Source organism: Triticum urartu, chromosome 1A (assembly GCF_056163025.1).
Source record: "Triticum urartu cultivar PI428250 chromosome 1A, HENAU_Tu73, whole genome shotgun sequence".
NCBI lineage: Eukaryota > Viridiplantae > Streptophyta > Magnoliopsida > Poales > Poaceae > Triticum > Triticum urartu.
The window spans coordinates 572,834,140-572,852,508 of record NC_141873.1 but is presented as its reverse complement, the minus strand read 5'-3'; the positions used below and the strand labels follow the sequence as shown (position 1 = coordinate 572,852,508).

The 18,369-nt window shown below is 44.1% G+C and overlaps 1 protein-coding gene across 1 annotated transcript; it reads right to left on the bottom strand.

The window, feature by feature from the left end:
• Nucleotides 1–12,426: 12,426 nt before the first annotated feature.
• On the bottom strand, nucleotides 12,427–16,954 carry LOC147992901 (DnaJ and Myb-like DNA-binding domain-containing protein). Its single transcript, XM_087532464.1, has 3 exons — nucleotides 16,717–16,954; nucleotides 13,514–15,603; nucleotides 12,427–12,798 (listed from the first exon to the last, which is right to left on the bottom strand). The coding sequence occupies exon 2, from the start codon at nucleotides 15,518–15,520 to the stop codon at nucleotides 13,532–13,534; it is 1,989 nt and encodes a 662-aa protein (XP_087388590.1). The 5' UTR covers nucleotides 15,521–15,603; nucleotides 16,717–16,954; the 3' UTR covers nucleotides 12,427–12,798; nucleotides 13,514–13,531.
• Nucleotides 16,955–18,369: the final 1,415 nt, after the last annotated feature.

The following is an 18,369-nucleotide window of genomic DNA, read 5'->3' as shown; positions in this document are numbered from 1 at the left end:
GGGAGTGGGGTTATTGGGGGATCTGCGAGCGTCTATCCCCAATAACCACAGAAGTGTTATTGTAGAGCACAAATAAGTGGTTATTGGTGGAGTTTTATTGGTAATCTGTTGGGGATGCTATAAGCTCCCTATCATCGGATCATTCACAAACAAGCAAGGCATAGTACGAGCACTATTCGCTTGAAAAGCAGGTAGGGTCACTCCGCAAGCAACAAGCAATTGCATTCGTTGTGCTAGCGTATGATACAAATTCAAACCTTCATAATTTTCGAACAAACTATCCAAATTATGCGCTTTCTGAACTATAATGTTTAGAAAACATTTGTGGATTACAAAAAAGTTTGTAATTTTTGTTAACATTCAAAGAATTTAAAAAAACACTATTCAAAAATATGAATTCCAAAAGTTGGTCATGACTTTTACAGAATGATTAAAAGATTAAAAACAGTTCATGAAATTTTAATAATTGTGAAACTTAAAAATGTTTATGGATTTACAAATGGTCATGAATTTTAAAAAAAATAGATGAGTAACCAAATATGTTCAAGTGTATTTGAAATTTTTTTCAACATATGTTAAAAAAATTCATGAAAATTTAAAAATTATGAAACTTCAAAAAATTTATGGATTTAAAAATGTTCACGAATTTTAGAAAATTAGGCTCGTGACAGAAAATGTTCAATATTTTTTTACATATTTTAAAAACGTTCCACGTGTACTTGAAAAAGGTTCAATATGTATTTTAAATAATTCAACGTCTATTTAAAAAAATATTCATGTATAGAAACTATATTTATAAAAAAATGATAGTGTAAAAGGCTGAAAGGAAGGAAAAGGAAGAACCCAAGTTCCTGAAACGCATGTATACCCGAAGAAACGATTGGCGATTGTCCTGTATCGCTCGCTACAGGCGATATATAACAATTGTGTCTGTAATTCGCTACCAAATAGAATGGTCAATTACATCCCGACCACACAGAGCCTAATAAGCCCAGGGAAAAAAATTCATCATATAAGCGGGGGGAAATTCATATGTTAAAAATGGCGCGGCAAGGCGCCCATTAGCCGTTAGTGTGGTACAAAACCGAACGGACCCGCAAATTAACCCGGGGAGACTAGTATAGGATCTCATATTAGGTGTGATCAATTTAAAAAAAATGTAAAACATGTTCAAATATTCTCAAAAGAAATTGTACACACACATCTTGATGTACAACTTCAAAAGGTTTCAGCTCCTAATTCGACCTACATTAATAGAAACAAAAAGGATAAAATTGGATGTGAATAATGTCCAAATACTATTCACCCAAATCTGCCACTATTAACATTCGATTTTTCCTTTTTTGAATCTCTAAATGTACATCCAGTTTTGAGTTGAATTGTTTCCAAGTTGTAGAAGTATGTTGTCAAATAATTTCAGAATTTTTTGGAATGTCTAAATATAAGTTTGTGTAGTTAATCTAATTGATCTCACCTAATATGAGATCCCATATTAGTCTCCCTGCTGCCTCTGTTTTCCTTGATAGCGACCATTTGTGGACGATTTGACTAACCCCAAAAAGTTGGGACATCAGAGCCCATCGTCCACGGACGCAGGCAGCGTCACCACGCCTTGTGACATACCCTATGTTGCTCATCTGACCTTGTCACATAGCCTACGTTTCCTATCTGAAGTGAACCCCTTTCCAAACTCACTCTTCTTGTCATTCTCGGTGATTTTCGAGTGTCACACTATAAAATCATATGGCACGGCTCTCTCTCTCTCTCTCCCTCCGGCAATCATGAGGACATCACCACACGATCGACCATCAATCATCAAACAGCAAGCTTCTCGTGCTAGCCACACAAGGCATCAACAGAAGAGAAGAGCAGCAATGGCCGCCTGGAGAAGGAAGGCGATGGTGGAAGCATATGTGCCCGCTACTGATGCCGGGGGTGACAGAGGAAAGGTATTGTAACGCCCTCGATGCGGCTATATCTCCCGCGTGTCGAAGCACGACTTAGAGGCATAACCGCATTGAAAGCAATGTCGCAAGTGAGGTAATCTTCACACGACCCATGTAATACATAAGGGAAAGAGATACATAGTTGGCTTACAATCGCCACTTCACACAATTACATGAATAAAGCATTACATCACCCAGATACACACAAGGTCCGACTACGGAACCAAAATAAAAGAAGACTACCCCAAATGCTACACAGATCCCTGATCGACCCCAACTGGGCTCCACTACTGATCAATTAGAACGAAACAACACAAAGGAAAAGATCTTCATCGAGCTCCTCCTTGAGCTTGGTTGCGTCACCTGCTTGGTAACATCAGCACCTGCAAACTGGTTTTGAAAGTATCTGTGAGCCACGGGGACTCAGCAATCTCACACCCTCGCAATCAAGACTATTTAAGCTTATAGGGAGGGTAAAAGGTATGAGGTGGAGCTGCAGTAAGCGACTAGCATATATGGTGGCTAACCTATTCGCAAAAGAGAGCGAGAAGAGAAGGCAAAGCACGATCGATGAACTATGATCAAGAAATGATCCTAAAACAACCTACGTCAAGCATAACTCCAACACCGTGTTTACTTCCCGGACTCCGCCAGAAAGAGACCATCACGGTTACACACGCGGTTGATGTATTTTAATTAGGATCAACTTTAGGTTTTCTACAACCGGACATTAACAAATTCTCATCTGCCCATAACCGCGGGCACGGCTTTCGAAAGTTCAAATCCCTGCAGGGGTGTCCCAACTTAGCCCATCACAAGCTCTCACGGTCAAGAAGGATATTCCTTCTAGCGGGAAGGCCCGATCAGACTCGGAATCCCGGTTACAAGACATCCTCGACAATGGTAAAAACAAGTCCAGCAAAGCCACCCGATGTGCCGACATCCTGATGGGAGCTGCACATATCTCGTTCTCAGGGCAACACCGGATAGGTCAAGCTACGAGTAAAACCAGCCCTCAAGTTTCCTCAAGGTGGCCCCGCAGGCTGCCCATTTCGGACCAACACTTAGACAAGCACTGGCCCGGGGGGGTTAAAATAAAAATGACCCTTGGGCTGGCCTAACCCAAGGGAAAAGAGGCTAGGTGGCGAATGGTAAAACCAAGGTTGGGCCTTGCTGGAGGAGTTTTATTCAAAACGAACTGTCAAGGGGTTCCCATTATAACCCAACCGCGTAAGGAACGCAAAATCCGGGAACATAACACCGATATGACGGAAACTAGAGCGGCAAGAGTGGAACAAAACACCAGGCATAAGGCCGAGCCTTCCACCCTTTACCAAATATATAGATGCATTAATTAGATAAGAGATATTGTGATATCCCAACAAGTAAACATGTTCCAACAAGGAACAACATCTCCATGTTCCAACAAGGAACAAACTTCAATCTTCACCTGCAACTAACAACGCTATAAGAGGGGCTGAGCAAAGCGGTAATATAGCCAAACAACGGTTTGCTAGGACAAGGTGGGTTAGAGGCTTGGTTCAACAATATGGGAGGCATGATAAGCAAGTGGTAGGTATCGCAGCATAGGCATAGCAAAAGAGCGAGCATCTAGCAAGCAAAGATAGAAGTGATTTCGAGGGTATGGTCATCTTGCCTGAGATCCCGCATGGAAGAAGAACGAGTCCATGAAGAAGACAAACAGATGTAGTCGAACGGGTCCTCACAATCACGACGTTACCGGAACCAACCCAAAGAAGCAACACCGGAAAGAAGCACACAACATAGTAAACAACCAACACATAAACATGGCATGATGCACAATCAAGTATGATGCATGTCCGGTTTAATGAAGCATGGCATGGCAAAGTGCACAAGCAACCCTACAAATTAAGTGGAGCACAATATGCAACGGAGTTGCATATTAAAGAATACACCACATGACTTATTTAGTTCGATCTCGTTTATGTACCCAACAATATTAAATGTTGTGAAACATGGTAAGAGATGAAGCAAATGAAAACTACCTATCTAGGCAAATTTAAATGAGACCGGAACAACAAACAACAAGTCCGGAAAAATCCTCATATGCATATATTAGGTTTGGTACTGTTCTGCCCTAAACCATATTTTATAGTTGTTAAACATGCAAAGAGATGACACCATGTTAAACTAGGCAAAATTCTACCCCATTTACATATAAAGTTTATTAAATTCCGAGTTACGGTTAAATAGTTATGAAATAAATCATTTTAACAAGTTATTTAAGCAAATTAATGCAAACAGCAGTTTGAACATTTTAAACATAGATGAAAATGGCAGATTATGAAAGTAGATAAAATTCTGAGCATTTTACATATATAACATGTTTTATTTGGATGCATGGACATTTAGTTATGAGCATGTTAAAATGATGGCATTTACTGTAAATATGCATGCACTAGAAATTTAGGAAAAAACAGAACAGGAAAAAATCTAAACGGGCTGAATCTGGAGCTGCACGGGCTACACAGGCCAGCGGTAGATAGATATAGAGCGCTCTGTGCGCAAGGCAACAGCTGCAGCAGAATCGGGCCAAGCCCAAGCGGCTGGCTGTGTGGTGTGCAAAAAAGGTAAATAAGAGGAAAAAATAGGGGCGCCTGGGACTCGAACCCAGGACCTCCTGGATGGATGCATGACCAGTGGGCTACGAAGGAAGTTGATAAAAAAAGAATTTATACGCAACATGAACCATACCCTGGTGCAAGTCTGACGAAACTGAAAACTGAAACAGCGATAGCTTGCTCTGTAACCGTGGCTGCTCGATCGATGCAGGGTCAACGCGAACAGCAGCGAGGCATTCGCGCGCAGGGTCGAAGGGGACGCAACCATGGCGGCTCTCGAGCGGATTCGGTCTGAGGCAACATAGAGAGATATGGCGAGATGAGAGAAGAACAGATAGGAAAAGCAGTAACGCGCGAGGCAACTGCGTGCCTCACCTTGTCCGTGACGGCGCTGCTGCTTGCAGACGGCCGGTGGAGGCGAGCATGCACGAGCACGGGCATGCTGGAGACGTGGATCCGGCGGCGGCGAGCTCGCCGGCGTCGGGGACGAGGGCAGGCAGCGGTGCTCGAGCGGCGAGACACGGGCGTCCTCCTCCTCTGCTCAAAGCAGAGGCTGGACCTGGCATTGGCGGCGCACATGAAGAAGACGACCGCGAGGAGCAGCAGGGACAGAGCTCTGGCGACGGGATCTGAAGGGGAACGCCGGCGAAAGGACGGAGGGCCTCGGACCCGGTCGGAACTAGCAGCGGCCTATGATGTTCTCTGTTATAGAGGAGACAGAGGGAGTCCGGTGAGAGAGATTGATAGGAAGGAGGGACGGAGGAGAAGGTGCGGCGACCTGCTGGTGGTGGGCAGCTCCGACGACAACGGACTTCAGAAGGCGGGCCTTGGCGCGCTAATGCTCGAGGCGCGGGCATCTCCTCGAGGAGGAGGAAGAAGCAGGGCACAGCGGCAAGGGCCCTGGACGGTGTCTGTCCATGGCGGCGGTGGTGGTCTTGCAAGGAGGGCTCGGACGTCATGGCGGTTTAAGAGGAGGAGGTGCTCGGGCGGCTCGGCGGCGGCAGCCATGGGAGCTCCTGATTCTGTTCAAAGAGAAAAAAAAGGAGCGCAGGGGAGGTCAGAGGCCAAGGAGAGAGAGAACCGGGGCGCGCGGCGGCGAGGCCTTACCGGCGAGGGGCTCCGCTCTGGTGGCTGTGCTGGTTGGGTGGACGCGGGATCCAGAGGAGGCACTAGTTGGTTGGCGCGGAAACTGGGGAGGAGCGGGGGCGGTCGTGGTTGGTGGTTTTGGATCGGGAGGGGATCCCAAGGAGGAGGAAGACAGTGGACTGGCGGCGCGACGGAGGGATGGATGGGACAAGTTCCTAGATTTTAGGGTTGCTGGTTTATATAGTTAGTGGGTTAGGATAGGGGCTAAATGGACCCTCCGATCGCAATCGGGCGGTCGAGAAAATATAGGTTAGGAAAGTCCAAACAAGAAAACGGAGATATTTTGTAGATGTTTGGGGATGATCCGGACACAACGGTGACGACTGCTCGGGTCGGGTCCGGGACAATTTTCGGACGCGCGCGCGAGGAGGGCCGCGGGCTGACGAGAGAGGTTAGGTTGGGTCTGGTGGATAGGTAGTGAAAAGTGAAGACGGTCTAGGGAGGAAAGAGAGGGAAAGCTCGGCAACAGTTTTCGGAGACCCGAAAACGTCTGACGATAGACCGACTATATTGCCGCTATAAATATCCGTTGGGGCATCAAACAGACTCCGATTGCGATGAAACTTGGCACGCGGTCTACCTACACTATAACAAGACCGCACGCCAACTCTCATCCCATTCCGAGAACATTTTCTAGCCACTTATAAAATACTATTTCGGATATGCCGCGGGCGCGTGCGAGTGTGGTTGGGCTCAGAACGGACACGGAGAGAACCGGAAGACCAGGACGGATGCAAGTTTCAAAAACATGATGATGCAATACACATGATGACATGATGAAATGCAACACGCAAGCAAAAGACATGGCAATGACAGTGAATAACTGGGAGACACCCGGCACAACGGTCTCAGGGCGTTACAGGTACCTCCCACTGGCGTTGGTGGGCGAGGATGGAGAGGAGAGGGTGATGGTGCGCTCAAGGAGCCGTGCATGGCGGCCTCCTGCAGATGGTCGCGCAGTAGTTCGGGTATGGACAGCCGGGCGTACGTCATCAGGATCCCCTGCCTGCGACGAGCCGCAGCTCCAGCGTATGGTCATGGCCATGTGCAGCAAGAGCAATGCCACATAGAATAGCTAACCAATGGGAAGAAGTAAGGAGACGAAGTCTTGGTTGGCTCCTGAGCTAACTCAACTGAACCACACTTTTAGCAGTTACATGGACTTTCAGACACAACTAGTGCATTGCAAATTTGCAACATGGGATGTGGAAAAACAAGATGAATGCTTAAATTTGTAATGTCGACCGGACTGCCGTTCTTGGTGGCGATGATCGGGAGCATGTGCGTCGCAGCCTAAAGGCCATAGGATTGCCAATATTAAGTTATGTTTATCTTTTATTTTCTATGGCAACACGAAAGCATCAAGTGATTGTCATTATCAGAGAACTGAAGCTTAAGTTGACCTCGGTCGGTGTAAGGCTGAAAGGCTCCACAAGAGCAGGATTGATGAAGACACCCGGCAGGAGATAACCAGTGTTTCCCGTCAGGAACTCAAAATAAAATGTTGAAGCTAAAACATGGTTGATATGACATTCTGCAATCCTTTGTTTTCGCGGTGAGGCAATAAATCTTCGGGAAGTCGGCCTGGTTGTGATGTCTGGGGAAGGCCACGCTTCCATACAGATCATACCCATTGACCAGCTTTAGGATTGTGGTGAGGACGTTCGCATTGCCACGAGGCATCTTAGTGTTGTCATATCTGTCCCTGTGGTTAGAACCTGAAAACAGATTATGTAAATTTTGTTACCTACCACAAGATATTCTAAAACATGTTTTTTGGTTACTCCTTTCATCAAGGTAACAATGATATGTGGATGATCTTTTGACATTTTGCTTTGTTTGTTGGGTCATTGTATGATGCCTTTCTATGGTGTTGTACTTTTCTTACTATCTAATGAAATACACGCAACACTCCTGCATATAGTCTTTTTATATCTTTTGACATTTGATGATATAGACATGAAAAATATGATTACTAAATGTCTATAACTGAAACAAAAAATATGGTTACTAAAGTTGTATAACTGACTTGTACTTATTCAACTAAGACGTGTATAAGATGGCAAGATATTATTTACTAAGTTTGCAAGTTACCTCACCCGGCGACATTCTCCAAATGTTTTGACAAGAGTAGTGATATTCTTCTTCGAACCAGGCCTTGACAACGCTAGGATCATTGGCTTGCAAGGATTGATCAAGAACTGCATTACCTATTAAACAAGTTTCATGCAGAAATATTATGATTAATTTAAATGATGTATATTGAAATTGATGTGGATCTGCATATGAAATTCGGAATCAAACACCAACCTCAGCCCAGATTCGGGGTAGTTGATTAATTACCCCTACCATGTAGACAAACCAGTGTTCCAAACCGCTAAAACCACACTCAGGGGGTGATCTGTTCGGTTTTGGTTAGTTCAGCGGATTAAGATCCCGGTTTGTAGTTTAGGGGTGATGTGCTCCAAATGTGAAAGTTCAGAGGGTGTTTACACTTTCTTTCAATGGTTAACTTATTTATACTGAACTCTTTTACTTAATCATAACCCATCTCATCATTGTGTGTGTGTGTGTGTCATTCTTACTGATACACTCTTCCATGTATCATTTTAAATTTTGTTTATCAAGTATATCTAACAAAATTAACAATTTTAACTACATGTATGTATATAAGGTCATTTATGTCATATAATTTAATATCATTTAAATATTTATCACTACAAATATATTTTGGTGTGCTACATTTCACTATATTTTTTCATATTTTTATTAAATTGTTTGCTCATAATTATTATTGTGTAGTGGATTTCACCAAAATCTAAGCAAGCAAAAATATTACATTATTTTCTAAAATAGTTTTATATTCTTAGTGTGAGTTTGCCATTATGGTAGACTACGGTAATCCTAATTAGATAATTATATTTTGTCTACTTTTTGACCTTTTTGTGGCTAACTTTCTGTAGAAGATTATAAAATATGCACAAGAAAACACAATTCAACAATAGCAAACTAAGCATGTGTATGTAATGTATCTTATTTATGTTTCTTAATGCAGTATGATGTATTAATGTGCGCCCTTGTTGATATAGTATTTTCAAGGTTAGGTGCAACTCAGTGGAGATTGTAGAATGTATGAGATGTCAACAATATTTATTTTGTGTGATTCAAATGTGTACCTGATCAAGCTTCAAAACAATCACACACATGGTGTATGACTTTTGTTATGTTTATGTGACTTGGAAGTACTAGAGTAATCACACATTTTATTGATAACAAACAACGTTACATGAACAAACAAATATATGACATAAGGAGCATAGTTGTCCTCAAAACATTATAGACAGGACACCAAATATATGACATAGTGGAGTAGTACTTTAAGCAGTGTATATAATGACTCAACAGAAACTCACTTTGGAGAGTCTACATGTTGCACGCTTTAAACGTCAAGACTTGTGCATGGCCGCCATTCTTTCAAATTGCCACTTGTCGCTTACACCATGAATCCATGTTTGTAATTTTTGTTAATCTTCAAAAAAGAACTGTTGACACCTGATTTTGGCACAATGCAGAATGCAATGGAGATGGCCTCAAATGACAAAATATTCTAAATGAGAAATTTCACATTGCCGAGTGGAACAACTTTGATGTTTGGACCATAATCATTCGGCATCATATCAAAGACCAAAACTACACTCAGATTGTCATGTTTAGGTGTTCTGAGTGCTTTTTGGTCAAGTACGCCTCCAGGACAATCTCGGATGAAGGAATGCTCTACATGAATTGTCTTCGTCTCGTCGAATTGGTCGATTTTGATATAAAAATCATCTCAATCCGAGTTCGTATGCAAAAGTTAGAGCTATCTGGATGCAGCCCTGTCAAGAGGCGAAATATGACGCGGAAGACCAGACATGTCTTGGCAAGTGTCTGATGTAATGCGTGAGTGTTTTGGCCCAGAAGATGGCCTCGAATCGGAAAACGTTCAACACGAAAGTTTTTCGTCTCGTCAAAACGGTCAACTTTGCTTTTGGACACATTTTCATCCGAGGTCGTTTACTGCCTCAAAAACCTTGCCGGGGAAAGCTTGCCGCCGTGAACAGTAACCTTGCCGGGGAAAGCTTGCCGCCGTGAACAGTAACCTTGCCGGGGAAAGCTTGCCGCCGTGAACAGTAACCTTGCCGGGGAAAGCTTGCCGCCGTGAACAGTAACCTTGCCGGGGAGAGCTTGCCGCCGTGAACAGTAACCTTGCCGGGGAAAGCTTGCCGCCGTGAACAGTAGAAACTGTCGAGGCCAATCCGACCAGATGCTGAAGATGGGCTCAAATACTTATCTAGATGGCTTCGGATGAAGAAGTGTTCAACACAGGAGTTGTTCGTAACGTCAAAACGGTCAACTTTACTTTTGGAGTCATCATCATCCGACGTAGTATACGACCTGCAGAGACCCTGCAAGAGTCGGACGGTCCAGTCAGCTACATGAACGAGTCCGACTCGAAATTAGAGATGACCCCGTGGAGTATTCAAGATGGCCTTATTTGGAAAAGTGATCAACATACGGATTGTTGGCCTCGTCGAAGCACACATAATTGATATTTGAACCGTCTCCATCGGAGGTCATATGCAGATTCCACAGCCCATGCAAGGAGCAAGACAGAAGATTGGACCAGTTTCGGGCTGAATCCGAGTGGGACCAGAACTAGGATTCTAGGACGTGACTTGATGTAATTTTCTTGTAAGGAAAACCTAGATAAATCCTTTGCTTGTACGGGAAGTCCAGCCGCCTCTTATATATTTTGGGGGTGACGGCCGATTGAACAACACACAATCGAACAAATCAATATACTACTTTTTCATATGCGTTTTATCTCTCCACCGTTTTTCTATCTCGTTCTTCGCTGTTCTTCGTGTTTGAGAGCTGCGAATTCCGAGGCTCTAGGGGCGAGCGAATCGACCTAGGGCAGCCCATAGCCGCCGCACTCCCTGACGGGGTCCCTCACGGGGGTGTGGGGTTTTCGGGTCTGCAAAAGCGCCCGTTGACTGTCTTGCGTATCGCGCTGTCGGCCGGGTCTCCTTCGACGTGAGCTGCGGTGCATCACCCCCGGCGTCGAGGGTACACGTGACGTGTTCGTGTGTCAACAAGAACACAAAGTCAAAAAGGTAAATTCCAAAAGATGTTCATGACTTCTACAGAATGATTACAAATTTAGAAAAAGTTCATGAAATTTTTAAAATTATGAAACTTAAAAATATTTATGAATTTACAAATGTTCATGATTTTTTAGACAAAATGTTCAACATGTATTAATTTCTTTTCAACATATGTTAAAAAATTCATGAACTTTTAAAAATTGTGAAACTTAAAAATATTTATGGATTGAAAAATGTTAACAATTTTTTGAAAATTAGACGAGTAAGAAAAAAATGTTCAACATGTATTTGAATTGTTTTTAAACATATGTTAAAAAATTCAACATGTATTTGAAAAAAGTTTAATGTGTATTTAAAAAATGTTCATCATATATTAAAAATATATTCTTGTATAAAATTAATTTATAAAATGATAATGTAAAAGGCTGAAAGGAAAGGAAAGAGAGAACCCGGGTTCCTGAAGAAAGCACAAAAAAGTTGGCTGGAAAGTTCCGTCCGCATAAGAACCGGGATGGCAGTAAACAAACACATATATGCGCCGAAGTATCTATGGGCGATTGGCCCGTATCGCTCACTGCAGGCGATATATAACAATTATATATGTAATTCCTACCGAATCAAAAGGTCAATTACATCCCGAGCACACAGAGCCTAATAAGCCCAAGAAGCTTCAGCTCCTAATTTGACCTACACTAATAGAAACAAAAAAAAAAGACAAAATTGCATATGAATAATGTCAAAATACTACTCACCCAAAGTTGCCATTATTCACATTTGAATTTTTCTTTTTTGAATCTCTAAATGTACATCTAGTTTTGAGCTGAATTGTTTCTAAGTTGTAGAGGTATGTTGTCAAATAATTTCAGAATTTTTTGGAATGTCTTTATATGAATTTTTGTGATAGCGACCATTTGTGGACGTATTGACTAATCCTAAAATGTCGGGACATGAGAGCCTATCGTCCACGGACATACCTACCCTACGTTACTCATCTGACCTTGTCACATAGCCTACGTTTTCTATCTGAACTGAACCCCTTTCCAAACTCACTTGTCTTAGAGAGGGTGGAGATGGCCGCGCAGCAGTTCGGGTACGGTCCGTCCCCAGGATCCCCTGCAGCCGGCCGTAATCCCAGCAAGAGCAACGCAACATAGGATAGCTAGTGATACAGCACATGGGAAGAAGGAATGAGACAGAGGCTTGGTTGGCTCCTGAACTCAACTCAATTGAACCTGAAACTTCACTGCACGCACGGTGCAGCAGACAAGAGCAAAACATTCAGATTCAGATCCTGCCCATATCTCCTCTCCTTCCTGTCCTGTACTCCCTAAGTCGCCGTCCCACAATATAAGAGCGTTTTTTAAGCTACAAAACTCAGCGGCGGAAGATGCATTTTAGTTTAGAAACACACCACGAGCCTTCCGCTCAAGCAGTGGAAATGTCTGCTGAGCACAAAATTTGACAGCCAGCCCTTTGCCTGTGCTTTTTTGCAGCAACAAAAAATTACTGTCGCCATCTGTCTAGGTAGAGAGCACACAAGATTAAAATCATGAGCTAAAGCAGCAAGACATCAAGAGAACAACATAGCGAAACCAATACTCAACTTCCACAATCTTAACGATGACTAGCGTAACAAGAATAACGTCAGCATAAATTCATAACCAATATAGCAGGCATCAGCTAGAAGTATACTGTATGCAGGGGAACATCATCGCGATAAATCATAAGGTAGGTATGTAATTTTCCATAACTCAAAATTTTGATCTAAGCTTCTATCTTTCTCTCTTCTCTCTCAATAGCTGCCTCGATCATCAGCGACTTCAGGGACTCGCTCCTGGTAACAAACCAGCTGGGTCTTGACCACAAAGCCTCGTCGTCTCCACCATCCAGAAAGTCACCAGCAAGCGAGCCCCAGGGTCTTCAAAAGGCAATCGACCAATCTTCTTCTTGTGTAGCCTGTAAACAACACGAGAGACAAGGTTTAGCAAGATATATAACTGGGTAAAGGGTATCCAACAGCAATCCACCCAACCTGTGTGATAATAATACTCCCAACTCATGCCAGGATACCAATTAAGATCATGACTAGTTACTAGTTAGTTTAATTTATAGCATGTGCTGGTAAACAACATTATACTGGTTTTTGCAGCTTTCTAATTTCAGATAAACATATCATGGGCGAATTATTTTTTTACCAGAACCAGACCTACTATATATAGAGACAGAGAAACAAAGACAAGCCAGCTGCAGCACAAAGACCGTCCTGATCAAGAAAACCGCAAGCATGGTAGCAATTTAAACATGGCATGCATCACCTGAAAAATTGACAGCATCTACTCTAAATACTGAAGGACATAAATAACATCATATACAAGACAGTCTAAGCGCATGCCACAGGTTCTACAACAAAGATATAATCTGACAGGATCTTGTGGTACAAATAACTACAGCACACCATGGACATGGAGTCAAGCATAATGTTCATGATCAACATTGAATAACAAAACATCTACAGGAATGTAAAAGATAACACTCTGATCAGGATCAGATACAGGACGACATGGGAGAAATGTAAATGGCATCAAAGGTCAAATGAACGTATCTAGTATAGAATAAATAGAATAATGCTGTTCAAAGACTAGCTTCTCTCAGCTACTAATCGCAAAAGTACCTCAGTGGTGATCTGCTTCTACTCCGCCTTCTTGGTCCGGAAGTTCGTCCTCATTGACGCAACCTTTTTCTTGCACTGCACCACTGTTTTACCAGGGACAGCAGCAGCTACTCGCTCCCATCTTTGGTTTGCATCCTTGGGAAACGCCTTCAAAGCTTGAACAAGGGCCAGCACCTGGGCCTCTGACCAGGCATCTGGATCTGTTGCAGAAGGTGCTTCTTCCAGGACAGGATCAGCACCAATTTTCTCCTTAGCTGTCTGACTGCTGCTGGCAGCAGGTTGTTCAGCCGCCTTGGATGGTTCAGTGCCAGTTCCCACAGTTGAACCACCAGCCGTCTCATCTCTTGTGGAAAGAGGCGATACAATAGATGGAGCTGCTTTGCGTTTCTCAAGGAACGAGTCAAAAGCTTTAGCAGAGTCTGGCTTCTGCAGAAGAATGGTTTTTGTGGCCTTCAAAATCTCGTCAGCAGATCTACCAGTACCAATAAACTCTGAAATAACCTCCCACCTCTTGTTAGTTCCCTTCGGATACTTATGTATAGCTTTCCTAAGCAATTCAACCTCTTCCTTTCCCCACTCTTTCTCTTTTTTCTCATAGTTGCCTAGTGTAATGACTTGTGGGGCTGTGGATTTTGGAGTGCCTTGTGGGACAGTGGATTTTGGAGTAGAATCCGCCACACCATTGGCATGAATTTTCTCTTCTTTTGAGGTACTCGAGGAGTTTTCTTCTTTGCTCAGTGCACCTCTCAGCAACCTGGCCTTTTCAGCTGTATCCTTGTCCTCCATAATATCACAGAGTTTCTTCAACTGTTCAAAATCATGTGATGTGCATACTGTTTCAACATCCTCCTTTGACAGACTGAAGTGGGACTCACCAACTACCTGGCCCACAAGTGCGCGCAGGCGATTTTTCTCTTTGCGTAGCAACTTCTTCTCCTTTTCCTTCAACTTCTTTCGAATGTCAGCAGCTGCTGCGGCTATCTTCGCCTCCTCTTCTTTCCTCTTCCTTTCCTCTTCTGCAGCCCTTGCAGCTTCCTCCTCCTGCAGTTTCTTGGCCATGTATTTTGCCTCCTTTCTCCTCTGTTTCTCAGCCTTCTCCTGCTCCTTTCTCCTCTGGATCCTTGGGTCTTTCCTGTACGCATTGTCAACAAGATTACGTACTCGCGTATACTCTACCTTTTTGGCCTTCTCTTGTATCTTCGCATTCTGCCTCTCCATCCATCTCTTGTGTTCACGAGACTCAGCTTGCTCCAAGTCATACTCATCTTCATGTGGAAATTCCCTCCAACTCTTGAAGTTATACCAGAAATTGTAGAACTGGTCAACATCCACTACAGGAGTAGCATCATCTCCCAAAGAAGGAATTGGCTGGGTAACAGACCATCGGCCATTCCTCATGAAGGCTGGTCCGAAGACCTTAAAGAAGTCTTGCGGTGCACAGTCAGTTGGGATATCATCATCAAACTCATCAGTTGAGTCAAAAATCCTTCTCTTGGTAGGATCCATGAGGACCTCGTAAGCTTCCTGTATGGCCTTGAAATGGCTCTCTATCTCATCCTTCTTTGCTTGCTTTGCTGCCTCTGTTGTCTCATGGAGAAGAAGAGCAGCCTGCTTGTCTGGATGATGTTTAAGAGCCATGTCACGGTAACTCTTCCGAATCTGATCTTCGGTGGCCAAGAACCGCAAGTTGCCCAATCCAAGCAATGCATAGTGATCTTGTTGTTGACTTCCAGAACCAGACTTCTTCTTTCCTTTGCTGCTGAAGTTATCTGAACCAGCAGAAAAATCTTGGCTCTTGTCATCTGATGACACACTACGATCATCAGTTTCAGTGTCTTCTTTCTCATCAAGACCACGGAGCTTCAGTGCGACCGCATGGAAAGAATGACCAGCAGGTTCATACTTGGAAGCTTTTACAGGCAGGCAATTAGATGACACATACAAAGGCACGCCGTCTACTATCTCCGGAGAGTAAGTGATCAGAAGACAAGTCCTCTTGGAACCCATTGAACAGTGTAGTCAGGTTACAAACAGAAACTCCTCAATCCAGATGCAAACAACTGAGCCTCAGTATTATACAATCTGCACTCCTGCAAAAAAAATCATGTATCTATTAGATAATTAAATAGCACTTTCATACTAAAAGGGAGACGTGAATATGAGCAACTAAAGTATAAAGTGGAGAACTGTATCCATGTGAATTTAAAGAGTAAGGCACTTGACAACCAACGCACATACAGCAGCAGCAGTATTAGCTACTCCCCATCTTTTAGTTTATTAATTACTCACATCTCTAAAAATAATTTAACCAAGGAAACAGGAAACAAAAAGAAAGGATAAAAACTGGCCAACGCACGTGCTAGTTCCACCTCCCCTTCTAGATTCTCCCAACTGGAAGGCCTTAATTCTCTAGCGTATGCGCCCAAATTCCTCGAGAACTGCTCATTTAATGCCAATGCCACATGTTGGCAACTCAAAGGAAACTAACCCCACAAATGAGAACCTCAAACACTCCCACGTCATCGCTGCAACAGCTGGGAGATCTGAAAGTGTGCTCGTATCTGAAAGGCCTCCGGCGCGCTTTATTTCCTCCATCGGCAACGGCTGGCAAGCAGCATACTCATAGCGCAGCCCTTCCCAAGCGACGCGGCGCAAGAAACAGCGGGAAGGGCGGCACGTGCGGCTCCGAGAATTAATTGGACATCTACCACGTGCCTTATACAAGATGAAAAAGGTGATTTTTCAGCTGCGGCTACACCGGAGGCAGCCAGCTTTGGGCCGTCTGTGGCGGCAAAGCTACTGCTTTGTTAGGCAGCGGCAGATACGCCCAAGAATATGCGTTTGGCAACCTTGCTGCCAAAGAGCAAGACGCCCTCCTGCACTAGTGGGGTTTTCCGTGTCTCATCTTCGCATATGCCACACAGAAATTCAATGGAGTAACAGCCGAGCTAAATACTTACTAATACATACAAGCACGGATCGACGGTACGCAAGCATCATCAATCAAGGGAGTAACACGCAGATTAGACAACTACTAGAGGAGACGCAGACATCATCAATGGAGTAAGAGCACCCAGTAAGCAGCGAACTCTAAAGCAATCGAGCGTATCTCCCTCGGCCGGGAGCGGATCTAGTCCGTGCGCGCCGAGAAACCGCGGAGGCTCGAGCAACCAATCGGTGGAGGGACGGGAACGAGCTTATACCTCAAAAACCCGAGACGGCGGACGGGGCGGGGACGGGAGGAGCACGATCGATTCGCCGCGACGAGGAGAGGGGGCGGACGGAGATGACAGCCGCGCCGCGCGTGGAGGAGGAGGAGGAGGAGGAAGGGGGTTGAGGGGGCTGGCTGGCGGTAAGGTAGGGCGCGGCGGCGGCGGCGGGGAGGAGGGAGGAGGAGAGATTTTAGTAGAGCTGGGTTGGGGGTGGGGGGGTGGGGTAATAGGGTTCGCGTCCCGCGTCCGTCTCTCCTCTCTTTCTTCTGGTGGCGGCGCCCCCACGCTATCGACCGAGCCACACCGTGGGTCTTGGGGACTTCCTTACTTGGGCCTCCACACGGACTGGGCTCCGCTGGGCCTTGCAAGGTCAATTCCTCCTACTCTGTGTGTAGGCAACCTGATGTTTTTTTTTTGTCTCAAAAAAATTTAGACTAAAAAAAGCCTAATTTCTATTTGCCTAAAGAAATATCTATTTTTTTTGCCTCAAAACCAAACCTGATGTCTATGCCCATCTCACTACCAATAGGTTTGCTTATTACAGCGTGGTTGGTGAGTTGAATTATTTATCTTTTCTGAGAGAAGACACCCAGGAAACATCTCATATCTGATTTATCAAAGAAAACAACAAGCAGTGCAATCGAAGAACAACAAAGACACAAAGATGACATGTGAAAAAATAATAATTACATCACAAACCATAATGACCGTATTCTTCCTTCGCGTTAGTGGTAGGAATGATAATTTAATGTGCACAGGACATACTCCTCCTTCTAAGATCGACTCCTCACGTGGCATTTACGTTAAGCCACATCATCTCTTTTTTTTGCGATGGAAAAGCTTGTATTACTCAATCAAAGTATCAGTACAATCAGCTTGCACGAAATCTAGGGTCTCAGGTGGACCAGAAGCAAGCTATGTCATAGTTCTTCTCTCTAGTCTAGCAAAAGTAGCAAGATTATCACTAGCCTTATTTTGAGAACGGCAAACATGAGCAACACAAGTTTCCCTTAAGCCTTTCAGAAACTTTATCTCCTTCACCAAGGAAGAGTAGACCGATCTATCCATCTCTTCATTTTGAATCATAGCCACAGCAGTTGAGGAGTCCATCTCAATTATGATAGGAGCTTCACTTCTCTGAATGGACATAGAAAGACCTTCCATACAACCACAGAGCTCAGCTTCCAGAGCATCACGACAAGAAAATAATTGTCTACAGGCTGAGAAGATGATTGCACCATTTCCATCCCGCAAAATCATACCAGCCCCTGCTGAACCATCAGAACCGAACGAGCCGTCGGTATTAAGTTTTAGCCAGCCTGGGGCGGGTGGCTTCCATTTAGGCGGTTGCACGACAGGTGGTTGCCGGTCCCTCCTCTCCTGTGTTGTACTTGCTTTCCCCTTCCTCTGATCAGCTGGTGAACTCACCTTAACTGCAATAATCGAGTCCAAATAGCTTTGTAAAAATCTAGAAGAGACCTCCACTGGCGGGGCAGGTTTGGAATGTACCACTTCATTACGAACATACCAACACCTCCAGAATGTGACAAGGATCATGCTTCGTTGCGACTCATCCAAAGTTTCCAAGGTCTGAAATAGCCACTCCTTGCCTGAGAATGTTTCAATCCGTGGTAATCTCCAAAC

Bases quoted from the DNA above. Each gene is read 5' to 3' on its own strand.
- LOC147992901 (XM_087532464.1), bottom strand. From the start codon at position 15,520: ATGGGTTCCAAGAGGACTTGTCTTCTGATCACTTACTCTCCGGAGATA.